This window comes from Lynx rufus, unplaced genomic scaffold, assembly GCF_022079265.1.
Source record: "Lynx rufus isolate CCGP_SWC_20201006 ecotype Redwood Valley unplaced genomic scaffold, mLynRuf1.p SCAF_1, whole genome shotgun sequence".
Lineage (NCBI taxonomy): Eukaryota > Metazoa > Chordata > Mammalia > Carnivora > Felidae > Lynx > Lynx rufus.
Genome location: NW_025814823.1, coordinates 171,823,850 through 171,842,211, shown reverse-complemented (window position 1 = coordinate 171,842,211; position 18,362 = coordinate 171,823,850). Strand labels below are relative to the sequence as shown.

At 40.3% G+C, this 18,362-nt stretch overlaps 1 protein-coding gene across 1 annotated transcript in view; it reads left to right on the top strand.

The window, feature by feature from the left end:
* Positions 1-18,362, top strand: part of EPB41L4A (erythrocyte membrane protein band 4.1 like 4A) — a 256,160-nt gene that overhangs the window by 194,720 nt on the left and 43,078 nt on the right. The window contains exons 13-15 of the mRNA XM_047090213.1: positions 12,158-12,248; positions 15,382-15,465; positions 16,163-16,273. Of these exons, the coding sequence (XP_046946169.1) occupies positions 12,158-12,248; positions 15,382-15,465; positions 16,163-16,273 (286 nt within the window). The remainder of the gene's footprint in view (positions 1-12,157; positions 12,249-15,381; positions 15,466-16,162; positions 16,274-18,362) is intronic.

Below are 18,362 nucleotides of genomic sequence, written 5' to 3'. Positions count from 1 at the left end.
TCTTTGGTAATCCCATGAGGAACGTGGGTGATATTCTCATTTTACTCATGAGGAAACCGAAGCTCAGAAACAATAATTACTTACTCAAAGTCACACAGATTGTAAGAGCAGTGTTTGAATCTACGTGTTTGGTATCTTAGAGCATATATTTGGAAAGTAAATGGAAAATAAAGAAGGTGAAACTCCTTGAATTGTTTGAAAATATACATCCCTGGTTTTTCCTACTATTGCATGATTTCCTTACTTCTTTAAATCTACTTGTTTCCACAGATATTCTTGAGAAGACAGTACATCCTGCTAATTTATTTATTTATTTTTTCAACGTTTATTTTATTTATTTTTTTTGGGACAGAGAGAGACAGAGCATGAATGGGGGAGGGGCAGAGAGAGAGAGGGAGACACAGAATCGGAAACAGGCTCCAGGCTCTGAGCCATCAGCCCAGAGCCTGACGCGGGGCTCGAACTCACGGACCGCGAGATCGTGACCTGGCTGAAGTCGGACGCTTAACTGACTGCGCCACCCAGGCACCCCCCATCCTGCTAATTTATAAAGAAGCAGCAAGTCAGTCTGCTTCTAAGTTCTTTGGGACATTTTGCCCAGCAAAGAGGGGAAGAGGCAGTAACAGCCTTATGTGCAAGGCACGTCACGTAGATTATATAGTCAGGTGTATGTTCATGGCTCTTTTCCTTAGTTGGCACCCTTTTTTATTCTGCCTTGAAGCTGATGTTTATTTTCATTCTGTAAAAGATTTAATATATGGCAAGTCTGGTTAGATTTTCTCTAAAATGTTAATATTTCCACTCTTCCCATGAGTTAAGTTTAGCATTCCACGCATAGCTACCCAAATTAGAAAAGCAAGCAAAACTAAAGGCCTATGGTGTATTAAATATCATAGCTCTAGTGAGTTACCATAAATGAGACTTAGTTTCCCATTCCCTTTTCCTTCATCAAGAATTTATTGAGCACCTCTTTGACATAAGACCTGTGATACTGTGATTTATAATAAGAAATATGTATTTGGTGTTTATTCCCATTTCTGGCACAGAGCTCCATTGGAATTTCCTATATGATAAGAGCAGTAGAGGTGAAGGAACATCTTTTGTTATTCATAGCAAGCCCTTTTGAACCTACTGGTGAGGTCACCTTTGGAAAGTCCCTAAGGATGGGGGCTGGGTACAAGGGGAGCCAGCCATAATTAAGGAGTTGGGATTTTCAGCCCCAGCCCCTGACCTCTGGAGAGGAAAGAGGTGTTGGAGATTGAGTTCAATCATTGTTAGCCAACAACTTCATCAATTGTGCCTATGTACTAAAGTCTCCATAAAACCCCAAAGGATGGGATTCTGAGGGGTTGGTGAATTCGTGGAGATGCAGTGAGTGTTGTTCAGAGCCCCTTTCTCATACTTTGTCTTGTGCATGTCTTCCATTTGGCCATTTTTGAGTTTTTATAATGAACTGGTGATCTCGTAAGTAAACTGTTTCTCTGAGTTCTGAGAACCCCTCTAGCAAATTAATCTGACAAGGAGGCAATCTGGAGGGATTCAGCCCTTAACATGTGGGATCTGACATTATCTCCAGGTTGATAGCATGAGAATTGAGTTAAATTGCAGGCCACCCAGTCATTGTCCTCTGAGAATTGAATTGCTTGGTTAGGTGTTGGAAAAAACATTCAGTGGAGGCTCTTTTCTGTGGAGCATAGAGAAAGGAATAAAACCTGGCCCCTGATTTAGGGGGAACTTAGTCATATAAAAATAATAAAGCAGTTATGTCACACTTATTCAAAGCCAAGCACTGTGTTGAGCACTCTCTTTGTTTCATCTTTATTATTATTATTATTATTATTATTTAAATTTTTCATCTTGAGACTCCATGCCCAATGTGGAACCTGAACTCATGACCCCAGAGATCAAGAGTCTCATGCTCCATCAACTGAACCAGCCAGGCATCCCAAGCACTTTTTAAAAAATTATCTAATCTTCATATCCACTATATAAGTAGTTGGTGATACCTCTATTTTATTGTTGAGAAACCTGAGGCCCAGAGGGATTTACTAACTTGTCCAAGATCACACCATGGGTAAACTGGCAGAGCTGAGACATAAATGGACTTCCACTCTTGTAGACTTAGCCATTTTGTCAGGCTAGGGAGGTAAAAGATGTACTTACATGTGGGCAGGATGTATCAAGTGTCACAGAGTGGAACTCTGAAAAAGTTTATGTGCCCACTAGGATAATTTGCTTATGGCTGAGGGTAAAATCTATGATGTTATTGTGAAGCAAGTGGATTTTGAACGCTGGCTAGATTAGGGCAGTAGATTTCACGCTGAGGTATGCAGCTCCTGGTGGTGAAGAGAGTACAGGAAGACTTTATTTTTTATTTTTATTTTTTATTTTTTTAAGGGTATTTATTCATTTTTGAGAGAGGCAGGTGGAGCACACACACACCCCTGCAAGCAGGGGAGGAACAGAGTGAGACAGAGAGAAACCTAAGCAGGCTCTCCATGCTGTCAGCACAGAGTCAGATGCGGGGCTTGATGTCACAAACCCTGAGATCAATACACGAGCTGAAATCAGGAGCTGGCCACCCAACTGGCTGAGCCACCCAGGTGCCCCAGGAGGACTTTCTTGAGGGTTGTGTGAGCACAGACGGGTTTGATTCAGTCGCCTTTCAGATTCTCTTTCCTGACGGGAATCTGCCTGCCGTAGTGTACTTGCTTTGCTGGCTCTTCTCTCCAGCCTGCCCTTTACCAGCGGACCATTTCCCATTGTCCGAAAGAAAGGCAGACCTTTTCCTCATCCAGAATCCATTACACTGTTTTGTCCTTAAATGTTAAAAACCTCCTGAGCTGGTGTTTGGAAACTAAATGGCCTTAATTATTAATGACTTCCTTTGCTAAGTCATTTCCTCATTTTTACTTTGGACAAAATTGGAGGAAGACCCAATTGATTTGTCACCTGATAGAGGATTTGAAATAATTTTAGGTATGTATCACTACTAGACACATAACTCTTAATTTCTTTACATACAACTCTACTTATTTATGTGAACAAGATTTCTCAGCGTTGAAATCTATCCAGATAAAAACAGGAATGGAATTATTGCCGACCTGTTTTATTCCAGCACAAAATAATAGTCATGAAGGCATATGATCTATGTCCTTGTTGGGAAAACAAAACTACCTTGTTTATCTCATTAAGAATTACTTTCCAACAAAAGTTTACTTTTTACTCTTAATTGTTTTTCAACATTATTTTGGTATACTAATAATCTATTAATAATTGTAATGGCTTAGTTCAGAAGAAATTTTTAACACCTAGAGCTTTATAAAACTTAAATTTATTTCTATTTTTTGTCACTGAGACGTGAATAAAACTTTCAAGGGGTACAACATGTATTACTTTGGGATAAATTTTTGGGAGGAGGTGGAATTTAAATGCAAATGCAAGGAGAATAAAGAATGCCATGAAATTTCCAAATGGAAACTCATATCATGTAGTTTTAAAATGGGTGACTGTGGGTATCCAATTTCTATGGTATTTTCTTGCATTGGATACATTGAAAAGAGTTGTGACACAATTCCATTTTAAAGTGTCAATAGTTTCTGTATCCTGCAAATGACGTACTTCGGTATTGTTTCAACTTTTTTTTTTTTTAAATCAAGTGTACTTGACATAGACTATCCTATTAGTTTCAGGGGTACATCACAGTGATTTGGTATTTTTATACATTACTAAATGATCCCCATGATAAATCTAGTTACCATTTGTCACCATAAAAAGTTGGAACTATAAAACTTTTGATAAAAAATGTTTGATATCACCTTAGAAGCATGCACTAGGGGACAGTAGTTTTTCAGATTCTTTTGTACTGGGTAAAAAGCTCAAAGAACTCCAAGTTAAGACCTCCTAGATCTGAGCTCAAACTATGAGGCAGAAAAAAATATGAATTTTCTCAATTTTACCTTAGCTAAAGAAGCCTTTTTAAAGCGGTTCTTACATATAATGATATGTACTTCGTATATATTTTATATTCTATTATACTTGCATCAAATAAAAACCTCTAAAGCAGGGATCTAGCATATTATTCCTGTGAAGCAGAACCAACTTGAGAGATGGAATGGTCCGCCTGCTGCACCAGGTGAGATAAATTGACAGAAAATGACTTGGAGGGGCACCTGGGTGGCTCAGTCGGTTAAGCATCTGACTTCTGCTCTGGTCATGATCTTGTGGTTTTCGAGTTCAACCCCCGTGTCGGGCTCTGTGCTGACATCTCAGAGCCTGGAGCCTACTTCAGATTCTGTTTCCCTCTCTTTTTCTGCCCCCTCCCCACCATGATGTGCACGCATGCGCTCTCTCTCTCAAATAAATAAATATTAAAAATAAATTTTAAAAAAAGATGACTTGGAAAAGGTTTGCTGTGTGTTGCTCTAAATTGTGTGGTCCCCTTGAAGGGGTTGGGGGGAATGCAAGAGTACTGCCAGGATTGGATGTGAGCGTTTACTCAGTCTTCTTCCCTTGAATTGTGTCCTCCTATCACAAGAAGAAAACTTCGTATTTAAGAGATTTGCCACTTCTTAATTCCAGCCAGCCAGTCACAGATAGGTGTTGTCATTGAGCCCATGGGTGCTGAAAGGAAAGATGGCACCCTTCTGCTGCTACCATGTCTCACAGCCCCTCCAGCATGCACAGGTGTAGATCACAAGTTCTTTAGCTAGAACGCTTTCATTCTACTCCGAGGACCTCAGGGACTGAGCAGATGACTTCGCAGGTTCAGAAGTGCCTTTCTTGTTTTTGAACCTGCCTTTCTGACCCACGAGGAAGGATGTCTGTGACACACTGTGTCTCTCTCAGTGTGTACTTTGGTAGCTCCGCCAAAGGAGCAGAGGATGCAATGCCTTCATTTCCACCCAGCTCACACTCCGAAGTTGATCATTTTGGTGATGAGGAAAGCAGAGGGATCCAGGAGAGTACTGGGTCAGGGAAGGAGAAATTGGAAGCAGACCAACCAGAGAAACGATCTTTCATGTGTAGACATATTTTCCTAGCATCTTTCTCCTCCACACCCAATTCTTTATAATCTAGCCTTCAGCTTTTTAGCAGAATGCCTTGTTTGATCTTGCAGTTGACATGTAGCAAAATCAGTGTCTTAAAAGTCTCTATGTTTTTGCTAAAGCAGTAACTGCTTAAATACCACCCTTGGGCTTTTTGAATGAAGAAACTCTTAAAAAAGCAGGAATCTGGCTGCCTGTTTGGGATGAATGGGCTGATGTCAGGCATTTGAACTTTAAAGAATTAGCCACTAGATGATGAAACACTTCTATTTTCCAAATTTTGTGTTTCAAGATTCAGTTTTGTTTTGCCTAATTTAATGAGTGGCTGTTTTGCCAAATTCTCCTGTTTGACCATAATTTGTGGTGTTAGAAAAAATGTCTTATTTTGCTAACTTGCTATGCTTTCTGCCATTTTTTCCATAGTACTCAGTCTAAAGTTGGTGAAACCAAGGCATAGTGACTTTGTACTGTCACTGTAACAACTATAACATTAAACTGTATCTCCAATTAAAAGCTCATTCTTAATTCATGAATATCACATTTCTTATGATAAATCGTGGGGTTAGGCAATATGAAATCAGATGAGTTTTACTGGAACCTAATACATAATCTGTTGCATTGGGAACAGTTGTAATCTGCCCTGATTGTCTTAAGCATCAGATACAGGTTTTTTATCTTTTAATTTAGATAAGAAAATGTGAATAAATTGGATAAAATTTAACCTAAAAGTTTACAAATTTATCATATTTGAGTGTTCTTAAAATGAAATCATTTATATATTGAAATCCTGCTTTACTAATTGGCTATTTGTCCTTCCCCTCATATAACAGAATAAGGCATTGTCACTTGCTTAGAAAAATCTTTTTTCACTTAATGTCACACATTTATCCTCATGCCTACTCTGTAAATTAAAAGCATTGGCAACATTTAAATGACATCAAAAGTTTAATTTAGGTTGATAGATGTCAAATTGAGCTACAAATTTTGTGAGATTCCTAATACTATTAAAATGCAAAGTGTTTTTGTAACTGAAAATCCGTGCATATCCATCACCAAATTTTGACATCACAGGAATGACTTTTAAGAATTTCCCCCAGATCAAGTAGCTAAATAGATCCTGGGAAAGTTGATTTTGTTTCTGACAGCCACTCTTCCTGAATTGAAGGCAAGGGTCATTTAAGACGAGGGCACTCAAACGTGAACAGAGCCAAACCACACAAAAGCCTGGTCATGGTCTGATGCACACAAGCTTGAAACGTTCACATATAACATGTTAAAAAACGAACAAGGAAGGTACCATAAAGCATTGGACACTGGCATTGCGGTGTTGTGTAAACTGTAGAGAACTGTGTGGACCCATATTAACCTATAGTGACTAACAGTCCAGAGACAAAAATGATGACAGGAGCTAGATTTGGGTCCTTAGGAAACTATAGCAATCCCCTGATTAGCTTACTTTACCAAATGTGACTAGCCTCCTGAAATAAAGCCCATTGTCCTTTTTTTAAAAAAAATTTTTAATTTTAGAGAGAACACAAGTTGGGGAGAGGAGCAGAGAGAAAATCTTAAGCAGGCTCCACACTGAGGGTGGGGCTCAATCCCACAACCCTGGGATCATGACTTGAGCTGAAATCAGGAGTCAGACACCCAGCCAAGTGAGCTACGCAGGCACCCTAAAGCCCATTGTTTTTTTAATGTGAACAATATATATAATGAATTGGATGCCTCTAACTGTGTAAATGGTCTTGCTAGCATTAACATTAAGAATAAAATATAGGGGCCCCTGGGTGGCTCAGTTGAGCGTCCTACTTCGGCTCAGGTCATGATCTCACAGCTCGTGAGTTCAAGCCCCGCGTCGGGCTCTGTGCTGACAGCTCGGAGCCTGGAGCCTACTTCAGATTCTGTGTCTCCCTCTCTCTCTGCCCCTAACCCACTCGCATCCTGTCTCTCTCTCTCAAAAATAAAATAAACATTAAAAAAATAAAATACAGATTTACGAGGCACCTTAATAACCATATGCCAATAACTGATCTCTTATAGATCGTCTGTAGTCATCATTTAAAAGAATAGTGAGTTATGGCAGAAGGTAGCTTTCAGAACTCTAAAAAGTAGCCTAGTCCTGTGGGATATGGCTACATGTCCCTTGTGTTGCACTTCACATACAGGTTTTTTTTGAACTTAGTTTTGACACTTCTACAAAATAGCATCATTATCCTGAATTTTCCCTTCTAGTGGAAAAAATAGAAGCGAATACATCCTTTATAGCAGACCTTCACTGATACCCCACCATGTGTAAAGCACTGTGTTAACAGTCATGAAGCAGTACAGTGATGCATCCTTCATTTTATTAAGATTTTGATGCCTTATTAACTTTTATTAATAATTTAAAAATAATTTAAAAATATGTTTTATGAAATATATACATAATTCATGTTTCTAGATATTTTGGATGGTAAACAACTGTTTGGCTTTATCTAAAAGAAAGAATTGCTCCAAATGGAGTGATTTATGCAGTGTAGGAAAATTGCCCTCAATGTTTTATTTCTTAAAGTGGATAGTGGTTAAACAGTCATTCATTTTATAGTACTTTGTTAAACTGTTCATATTTCACATATGTGTGTGTGTGTGTGTGTGTGTGTGTGTGTGTGTGGTCCATTATAACACAGTGAAAAAGGAGTGGGAGAAAAAGATTTTTTCCAACCTGAAAATATCTCCTAGGACACTGCCTAAAATTCCGTTGTGATCAATTAAGTATTTTAGTTAATATTTGGCTTTCCTTTTTCCTCTTTAAAATGGAACTGTTGGGGTGCCTGGGTGGCTCAGTTGGTTAAGCATCTGACTTGTGATTTCAGCTTAGGTCATGATTTTAGGTTCATGAGTTTGTGTGCCCTGCATTACCCTGAGTCAGGCTCTGCGCTGAGAGCAGGGAGCCTGCTTGGAATTACCTCTCTCTCTCTCCCTTTCTCTCTGCCCCTCTCTCTAAACAAACAAACAAACAAACATTAAAAAAATTTAATGAGATAGAACTATTGCGTGGCCAATAATACATGAAAACACTAGCCTTTTAGTGTGATGGGTTTGTCAGCTCACCTCTTCTCTGTAGTGCAAGCATCTGAGCTAATGTAGATGGGATGATTCTGAAAGGTGGTTTGATAAGGGGGGAAGAAGCTTGGGAAAGGAAAATAGTAGTGCATGTCAGCAACATGGAAAGTCAGTAAATCTCAATAACGTGTAACCTTTCTCACCTTTGCAGATTTCAGTAACCCAACACAACCTAGCTTTACTGAATTGCCTAGCTTTCTTCTCAAATCGTAGTGTGACAACATATCACTAATTTGATCTAATTAGTTAAAATACAGTGTTCTAAAAGTATAGTTATTACTTTTAAGTGCATCTTTAGCAACATAAAGAAAGCTAATAATTATTGCCTAATTAGGGCTTTTTAAAGAATGCTACATCCACAAATAGAAAAGAGTAATTTATAGTTAGCATATGAATGTTATATGAGGGATACTTCAGAAGTGCTCCCAGTAAGTTAGTGCTTGTAAGTAGCATTTGTGTGTAGTCTGTAAGTAGCCTGTAGTCTGTTTTCCTTATGAGACTTTTAAGACCCTATTATTAAACAGAAAGGGAATACATATCTACAGGTTTTTAGTTAGTAGTCACTGTTTTGAATATAAAAGAACCATGAAATTATATTGTATTACTGCCAATACCTTATTTATTTATGCTGTGTATATGAGAGTCCTGTGACTGTTAGCAAAATAGTCCTGACAGTCACATAATTTATTTTTTTTTTAATTTTTTTTTTCAACGTTTATTTATTTTTGGGACAGAGAGAGACAGAGCATGAACGGGGGAGGGGCAGAGAGAGAGAGGGAGACACAGCATCGGAAACAGGCTCCAGGCTCCGAGCCATCAGCCCAGAGCCTGACGCGGGGCTCGAACTCACGGACTGCGAGATCGTGACCTGGCTGAAGTCGGACGCTTAACCGACTGCGCCACCCAGGCGCCCCACATAATTTATTTTGAAGAAGTCTTGCTAAACTGTTTCTGAATGTCTGAGAGACAGCACATATGTGATTTTTTCCCTGAAATTCTTTTTAAAATTTTTTTTAATGTTTTATTTTTGACAGAGAGAGAGAGAGAGACAGAGCATGAGCGGGGGAGTGGCAGAGAGAGAGGGAGACACAGAATCCGAAGCAGGCTCCAGGCTCTGAGCTGTCAGCACAGAGCCCGACGCGGGGCTCGAACTCACCATGAGATTATGACCTGAGCCAAAATCAGACTGAGAGAGAGAGAGAGAGAGAGAGAGAGAGAGAGAGAGAGAGAGAGAGAGAATGAGCAGGTGAGGGGCATAGAGAGGGGGGAACAGAGGGTCCAAAGCAGGCTCTGTGCTGACAGCAGCAAGCCCGATGTGGGGCTCGAACTCACAAAATGCGAGATCATGACCTGAGCTGAAGTCAGATGCTTAACTGACTGAGCCATGCAGGTGCCCCTACCTGAAATTCTTTTGGAAAAACATCCATCTTGTGTTCATTTCAAAAATTATTTGGATAGTGTACATAACCAGATATTGGTTTGTTTAGAAAGTATGTACACATACATCATTTAAAATTTAGCTATTTGAAAATATTCCTGGATTTATTTATCTACCTGTTTATTAATTTTTCAGAAGATTCAGGTAGGGGCACCTGCATGGCTCAGTCAGTTAAGCATCTGACTTCAGTTCAGGTCATGATCTCGCGTTTTGTGAGTTCGAGCCCCACATCGGGCTTGCTGCTGTCAGCACAGAGCCTGCTTTGGACCCTCTGTTCCCCCCTTTCTATGCCCCTCACCTGCTCATTCTCTCTCTCTTTCTCTCTCTCTCTCTCTCTCAAATAAACATTAGGGGGAAAAAGATCCAGATGGATGGAAACAGGCAAACGTGATAAGCACCTTCACTTGCTCTGAGGTGATTGGTTATTAGACTAAGAAAAGACTAATCAGTCTAAAGAGATGAGAAGTGGAGCAAACCTGGGTTTATTCTTAGGCTAGTCACACAGGACTTGGGTTCACATGATGTTCACCTTTACTTAGTGCTGCTTCCATTCATGTTATTAACACTGGGTATTGGGCTCTCTGCTGTGTTCTGTCTTCCCCCCATCCCCCGCCACAGCCTGGGATACAGCCCTAGGTACATGAAGGTCCCTTCATTTATGTTATAAATTCGTAATAGCTGCTGAAACAATACCACATTTTTTAAAAGTTTATTAGGAACAATAAAAATATTAATGTTGGTGCACACCCACTGTCTAGAGCACAAACGAATCAATCCTTCCTGCCACTGTCTCAGGGTCACACCACATGGAGTTCACATTTGAGAAGCAGCTCCATCTCGGATCTGTGCCTGCAACTTAGGGAGTCTGCCCTTGGAATTTTTATTAATGGTCATGGCAAAATAGACAATGACCAGCTAGTGCCGATGTCTGATAGCACATGGGGTGATTCAGGGGAACTGGTTTTTGTCCCATTCGTCATATCTGGTGAAATTTTCTGTAGGCTCCAGACTAACTTTCTAATGCCTGGATTCTGAATGTTGCTCCGACATGAACTTACCTTTAATGTTTTTAATATATCTTCAGTCTTACCTTTCCATTTCAGAATTCCAGAATAGGAACAAAATTCAGATATTGAATCCATGTCAAATTCCTTATAGTGATCGTTTTTGGAGCTGTTAATTGAAACCACTGTTTTCTCTGTCCAAGGTGTATTCATTACTGTTTATTTTTCCTGATGAGTAGTCAAACGTGCCTCCAAGTGTTCTAAAGAGTGTGTCTCTCCCAGCGGACCCTTAATTTTGAACTGTTTGAGGGTGGGGTGCAGGTGGCACATGGAAACCTATGTAAGGTGGTTTAGAGCTAATGTCTGGCACCAGACTGCTGGTTTGCAAAGCTGGTCCCACCACTCATGAGCTGTAGGACCTTGGGAAAGGCCCGTTTTTCTTATCTTTAACGATGGGGATAATATTAACCTTTTAGAATTATTTTGAAGATTATATGAGTAAATAGACATGAAGTGCTTGGGATAGCAACTGATACATAGTAAGTGCTCAATAAATATTAGCTCTTAATAGTATTACAACCTCACTTCATGGCTCAAAAACTATCAGTGGTTAGTGGTGATTACTATTAGGATCAGAGGACTTGAACTCTGGACATACTTCTGCAAGATGCCACTTTGAAGAAAACAACCTGCATGCCACCTAGAGTTAATTGAACAAGGACTTTGGGGGTCCCCTTGCTGGTTTTTCCTGCACTTCCCAGAGTGAGGTGCATGCCACTTGAGAGGAGTCGTCATCATCAGTGCCCATGTGTCACTTCCCCTGCAGACTTAACAGCCTCCCTTCTGAGAATGGGATCCAGACTTCCTCGATAGGCCTAGACACTTCACTTACCTTTATTTGAATCATGATTTCCAACATTGTGTCTGCCGGGGGCTCCCTCTGCTGGTGCATCTAGCCTGTATGCAAATATGTGGAATAGTAGCTTTTAAACAGTCAGTTTTAGGCTTTTAGGGATGTTTGCAAAAAAAAACACATTTGAAAACTTTTTTTTTCCCCATGTGAGTGATAGAAATCACATCTATATTACTCTTTTTTTTTGCCATTTACATTATAAGTTGAAATATTTTTGGTCTGATTTAGAATGGGGACTATCATGGCATGCCAAAAAACAGTAATTTCTTCACAACGTGGTTATCAGGGATTGGTTATTAGGTCTTACATACCAGTGTATAGTGCTAAATATCTTAGAATCCTATTTTAGTAGTCTAAATATCCATGAAGTGGGGACTTAGTTAACTCTTAAAGTTTCAAAAGGGCCCATTTTAAAGTGGTGTCATATCCTAGACCCTCTTGGACACGGTTATGTATTAAAGGCTCAGTACATGTCAGAAAATGGTACCTAAGATTTACTGGGTGATTCATTATTTATTTAGAATTATAATTTATCAATAAAATGTGCCACGATGTCCCTGAAGTTGGAGTTTAAAATAACTTCTTGTCTCCTTTTGTTTTTCTCACCACTGTCTCTTTTCTTCCATCTTTCCTTCCCCCTCTTTGCTCCTAGGATCAAACAGCGTCAATCGAGTAACAGGAAACATGGAAAATGGAGAAAATGAAGGAACAACTCAAATCACTGCACCTTCACCAATAAAAAGGTCAGTCAGTTAACCGAAAGAACATACTACTGTGTGCTGTCACAAAAATGCTTTTTCCTGTTGGCAAGGTTAAGAATCTCTTTCCTTTGATAGTTAATACGTTTGATCGAAATAGTCTGCGAGAAAGAATACCTGAAAGATGCCAGTGGAATAGAAACATCAGGACCTGCCTCTCTCATTTGAAGGAAATGCTCCTGCTGGCATGGTGAACTCTCAGTCTGTGATCTGCGTTCTCGGCAGCCCAGGGAAAATTCCACGTGCTTTTTAAAATGGCATGATATAATGGACTTACTCAGAGGGACCTGTGAAATAAAGTAGATGATATTCATGTTTAATGTGCTGTGTTCATTACCGTGGTGCACTGAACTGTGGCCCTGGAAAGAGGGTTTATAGCATTTAGAGGCACAGGGCTTCAGAAGTCAGTGATTGCATATGTATGAAGAGTTGTCATGGTCCTCTGCATCAATTTTCCCAGCAGCAATCCCCAGCAGAAAGACTTTCTCTCAATATATTACATGGATTGTTTCCATGAAAGATCAGCCTTGTTCTCTGTTAAGACGCTGTTTCCGCGTCAGTTTTTCCTATCTCCAATTATGTTCACGGACCAGCATTTGAGAAATACAATGAGCAGCTTTCATCAGCTCACTTTGTCTATAGAGATAGCTCCCTACATCATGGAGAAATCCAAGCAGTCAGAAATATGTGACCTTGGCAGACTTCTTTGATCACCGACTCCATCTTTTGTTAGTAAATAATGGTGTCTTCATTCACCTAGATTGAGGAATACAGTTTATAATATCCTAGCAAAATAACTGTAAGATACGAGAATTCTCAGAGTTGCGGTGTTTTCCTCAGGGTTTTGCCTACAGTTTCTTTTGTTTAGTTCCAGGACACTCCCTTCATAGATTCTTTTTGGAATGACAGGTTCTTTGCCTTTGCATACGCTAGAGTTGACTGTGTTTGCCTTAGCCTCACAGCTGTGGCTAGAGCGTCAGCTTAATCTGTATGTACAGGGTACGCTTATGGTAAGTCCAACATAAGAACAGTAATCTGGCATGAAATTCAGATCCCAAGCCTTTTTAGAATGTACAGAAGGAGTTCAATCCCCTTTACAACTGCATTCTTGCCGATAGGACTGATACCTGAAGGCGGCCAGATTTTCCCACTCAAGCTCCAGATGAGAAATGGCTTAGGGAGTGAATGCAATTAATTAGCCACCCAGGATTTCATTATTCTTTAACTTTCGCCTGCTCTCCCATTTCCCCTTTCATCTCCCAACTGAATTTCTCAATCTCCCTTTTCTCTTTTCGCTTTTGCTTTCTGATTTATTAAACACACACACTTTCTACTGGTGTATTACGTGTCTACCATATTTATTACTTCTCCTCATTTCAAAAGTAAGATTTTACTTCGGGCATTTGATTTTCAAAAGATTACTTAATTTTGATCAAAATAATATATTGGTCAAAAATAAAACCTACATACTATATGCTAATGCAATGAGTTAAGTGCCTTTGTCAAATCTATAATTTTTTAGGTTTTTTTTAAAGTTTATTTATTTTGAGAGGGAGAGGGAGTATGTGCATGTGTAGAGGAGGGGCAGAGAGAGAGAGAGCACAATCCGGGGAGGAGTAGAAAGGGAGAGAGAGAATCCCAAGCAGGCTCCACACTGTTAGCACAGAGCTGGATGTAGGGCTTGAACTCAAGAACTATGAAATCATGACCTGAGCTGAAATCAAGAGTCAGAAACTTAACCAACTGAGCCACTCAGGTGCCCCAGGCTTATATGAATTCCCTATGGGTATAGTATGCTAGGATACAAGTTTATTTTCCTTTTTGAAATGACCTTGTCATTTGTTGCTCTTTCTTCTTTGTTGGCTCTTACAAAGAACCCTGCTGTGACTGTTCAAGGACAGTTATGTAGAGGATTCCTCAAAAAGCCAGGGTTCAATGTGGATTGGGAGTTAAGCAGCTCTCTTTTTCTGAGGCTGAGACTCCCAGGAAATAAGAGGTAATACACCTCCCCTCTGCCACTGGTGGCCCCAGGCTTTTCTCTGTGTCTGCCCATGTGTGTCTAAAAAAATTTGTTTGGCTTGAATAACAACTCAGTTATATTTACATTCTTAGGCAGAAAGATGATACTAGGTCAGGAAACAGCATTTAAAAGTCATTCTGATTTGGAAGGAGGAAGCCAAGATATGGCGGAAGCGGGGGACTGGGAAAGGTCAATTTGGGTACCATGAGCCTGTCCAGAGCTGACCAACCTGCATAGATTTAGACCCACGTGCAGAGCTGAAAAGAGGCAGTAAGCCCCATGAGCCCCAATACCCCAGCTTTCCTTCCTTTTCAGCTTTCTTCTTTTCTTGCCTTAACACTTGCCCTAGCTTCCTTCAGGTAGACTCTCCTTAAAGTTCCTTAACAGTGGATGACCTGGCTTTTGTTGACTTAAAGCAGTAATACTAGAAAAAAAGGTGGAGGGGAGACCCAAAAGTACTTGCTGGAGACATGAATTTTTTTAGGCCGCCACTTCGTATTCTTTTTGAAAAATATTTATTTATTTATTTATTTATTTATTTATTTATTTATTGAGACAGAATGCATGTGAGAGCGCACAGGGGGGGAGGGCAGAGAGGGAGGCACAATCTGAGGCAAGCTGTCAACACAAGGCCCGATGCAGGGCTTGAACTCACGAACCACAAGATCATGACCTGAGCCAAAGTTGGATGCTTAACTGAGTCACCCAGGCACCCCATTTTTGGAATGAGTCACGAGTATAAATAAAACACATTTTAGGGTTGTCTGGTGGACCAGTTGGTTAAGCATCCAACTTTGGCTCAAGTCATGATCTCATGGTTCATGGGTTTGAGCCCTGTGTCGGGCTCTGTGCTGACAGCTCAGAGCCTCAGAGCCTGAGCTTTGGATTCTGTGTCTCCCTCTCTCTCTATCCTTCCCTCACTTGTGCTCTGTCTCTGTCTCTGTCTCTCTCTCTCAAAAATAAATAAACGTTAAAATATTTTTTTAAAGACTACATTTTAAAACATTTTGTTAAACAATTTCACTGAAGAAGTAAGTTAACTCCCATTTATTCTCTAGTTAATTTCTTTTCTTTTCTTTTTTTTTTTTTAAATTAAAGCTTTAAGAAAGCAAAGAATGAGAACAGCCCTGATATCCAAAGAAACAAATCTCATGCACCATGGGAAGAAAATGGCCCCCAGAGGTAAAGAGAATCATTGTTTTTCTGAAGGAGAACAGTTGAAGTGGGATTAGCAATTGCAGCTCATTAAATAAGGGAATCCAACTGCTTTGTGGCTGGGTATTACTAGCTATGGACATGGCAGTCAGATTCCTAAATCAGCATGACTGAGAACTTCTGAAGTAGAAATCAACAGGATATATCCTAACATGAAACTTTCTCCTGGAAAGATAGGAAGAGAAAGCAGTGTGTATTAAGAAACTGCTTGAAAGGTCATTATGATGGTTTAGAATAAGAGAGTATATTTCTGAACTCCAAATGACATACTAATGATAATTTCCCCTCTTTTATTTGTATTTTACTTTATTTTATTTTATTTATTTTGAGAGAGAGCACATGCGAGAGCAGGGGAGGGGCAGAGAGAGAGAGGGAGAGAGAGAATCTCAAGCTGGCTCTGTGCTGTCAGCAGATAACCTGACACAGGGCTCAAACTCTTGGCTGTAAGATCATGACCTGAGCCAAAGTCAGATGCTTAACCTACTGAGCCACCCAGGTGCCCCTTACCTCTCTTTTCTTTGAATAAATCTGGTCAGCAAAGAGAGCTGGATGCCCTTGATCTAGTATTCCCCTGAGAGTATGAATACTTGTGTAGATCTGGGCTGGGGTGTCTGCTCCTCCAAGCCCTCTTTGAGCATTGTTGACCATTCCTCTCCCACTCCAGCGGACTCTACAACTCTCCCAGTGACCGCATGAAATCCCCGAAGTTCCCTTCCTCGCGTCGCCGAAACCCCTCCTGTGGGAGCGATGACTCTGTACAGCCGACAAGGAGGAGGTGAGCTGAACATTACCACTTGATTTTTAGTTTTCAACAGGAAGTCTGGGTCCCAGTTACTTTTTTACCACAAGTTATTCTCAGAATATCATGATGGTCTCCTCAGGATAACAGAAAGCTTATGTTCTATTGAGATAAAGCATTTCTTTTTAAACAGAGTTTCAGAGAATAATTTCATAAAATACTGACAGTAACTTGCTTTCTGTATTGCTATTAAGACTGATAAGTTAAAAAATATATATATTATGTACATATTTTAACAATATATTATATGGTATGTATAAATATATAACATATATAATATATAAATGATTATTTTAATATATAAAAGATACTTAATGTTCTGACCTGAGAGGACAAAATTACGTTTATAGGTAGATCTTAGCTGAGGCTTGGTGCTCTGTTTTCCAGACTGATGTTGTTGTGTAAATTTTAACAAAGCCCCTTTCCAAACACAGAGAAAATGGATGCTGTTACATTTTACCCAGCAGGTCAGGTTGTTTTTGTGATTATATTTGTGTGTACTTCATTAAAAAAAAGAAAGTCCATATCTAGAAGTTTTGGACTCTCTGAAAAGCAGGCTGGGCAATGTAACAGGTCTGAGAAAAGACCTAGAAATGACTAACCAGTGAAATTCATTTCATTCCTACATCACAGAGACTGTGTTTCACTTTGAGTGCCTGCATACTGGTATTTTATAGGTAACTTTTATACTTACGGGAAGTTCAGGTCATGTTCTCAGATAACCATCATGATCACCGTGGATCTGGAAAGCAGAAGACCTTCTTTATTCTGTGCCCTTGGTGATACTTGCTAGTTCATCCCATTTGATTTCCTTCCACTTCTGCCAGTTTCCCAGAATCTTGTTCCCCAGCTTTCTCAAACCAGGTCCGGCTTCAATGAAATCTTTAGGTGGTTAAGGAGACAAAGGTCAATAACACTTTCACCTACTAGGTAGGAAAGGCAGAGCTAAATCATGACCACCAGTGATTAGATAAAATAAAGGAATAATAGTTGGCATTTATCATGGTCCAAGTACTGAGCAAAATTGCTTGCTACATATTATCTGATCCTTGTGATAACCCTATAGAAATGGGCATATGTATCAGTCACTAGGCATTGCCAGCAGAGAGGGATTAATGTGGGGAATTGCACACAAGTGTGAGAAGCATTGAAGGAACAAAAGGCAGGGAGGGTGCACCCCTGAGATACGGATGCTATACTGCCCCTGGGCTGACAGGATTAAAGGAGAGTGGGGTATTACTTGGAGATCAAAAACTGTGTCCACCTTTGAGCTGGCCTTCATGAATCTGTGCTTGTTGCTCATGCTGTTGTGGGCACGACTACTGTAGCAACTGCTGTTGCTGCCCCTGCTAGAGGTGCCACTGCTGTAGCTAATGCTATGGGGCTCCCACTGCTCAGGAGTGCAAGCATGAATGCACAGGGATGTCAGAAGCATACCTGCCTCCAGATCTCACTTGGGTGTCTCTCTAAGTGGAACCCAGCTGGCAAAGGAGTCTGGGAAAATAGTTTTCAGGCTTCTAGTCTTTTTTTTTTAATGTTTGTTTGTTTATTTATTTAAATGTTTTATTTATTTTTGAGATAGAAGGAGACTGAGCATGAGCAGGGGAGGGGCAGAGAGAAAGGGAGACACAGAATCTGAAGCAGGCTCCAGGCTCTGAGCTGTCAACACAGAGCCCGACGTGGGGCTCGAACTCACGGACTGTGAGATCATGACCTGAGCTGAAGTCAGACGCTTAACCGACTGAGCCACCCAGGCGCCCCTAATGTTTATTTATTTTTGAGAGAGAGAGAGACAGAGTGAGAGCAGGGGAGGGTTGGAGAGAGAGGGAGACACAGAATCCGGAGCAGGCTCCAGGCTCTGACCTGTCAGCACAGAGCCTGATGTGGGTCTCGAACTCACGAACCATGAGATCATGACGTGAGCCGAGGCTAGATGCTTAACCAGCTGAGCCACCCAGGTGCCCCTCAGGCTTCTAGTCTTGACAAAAGAAGGGAGATTATTGATGGGTTTGGATGGGCTAAGTACCAATGGAAAATACCTGGCCCAGATGAGAAAACAGAGGCT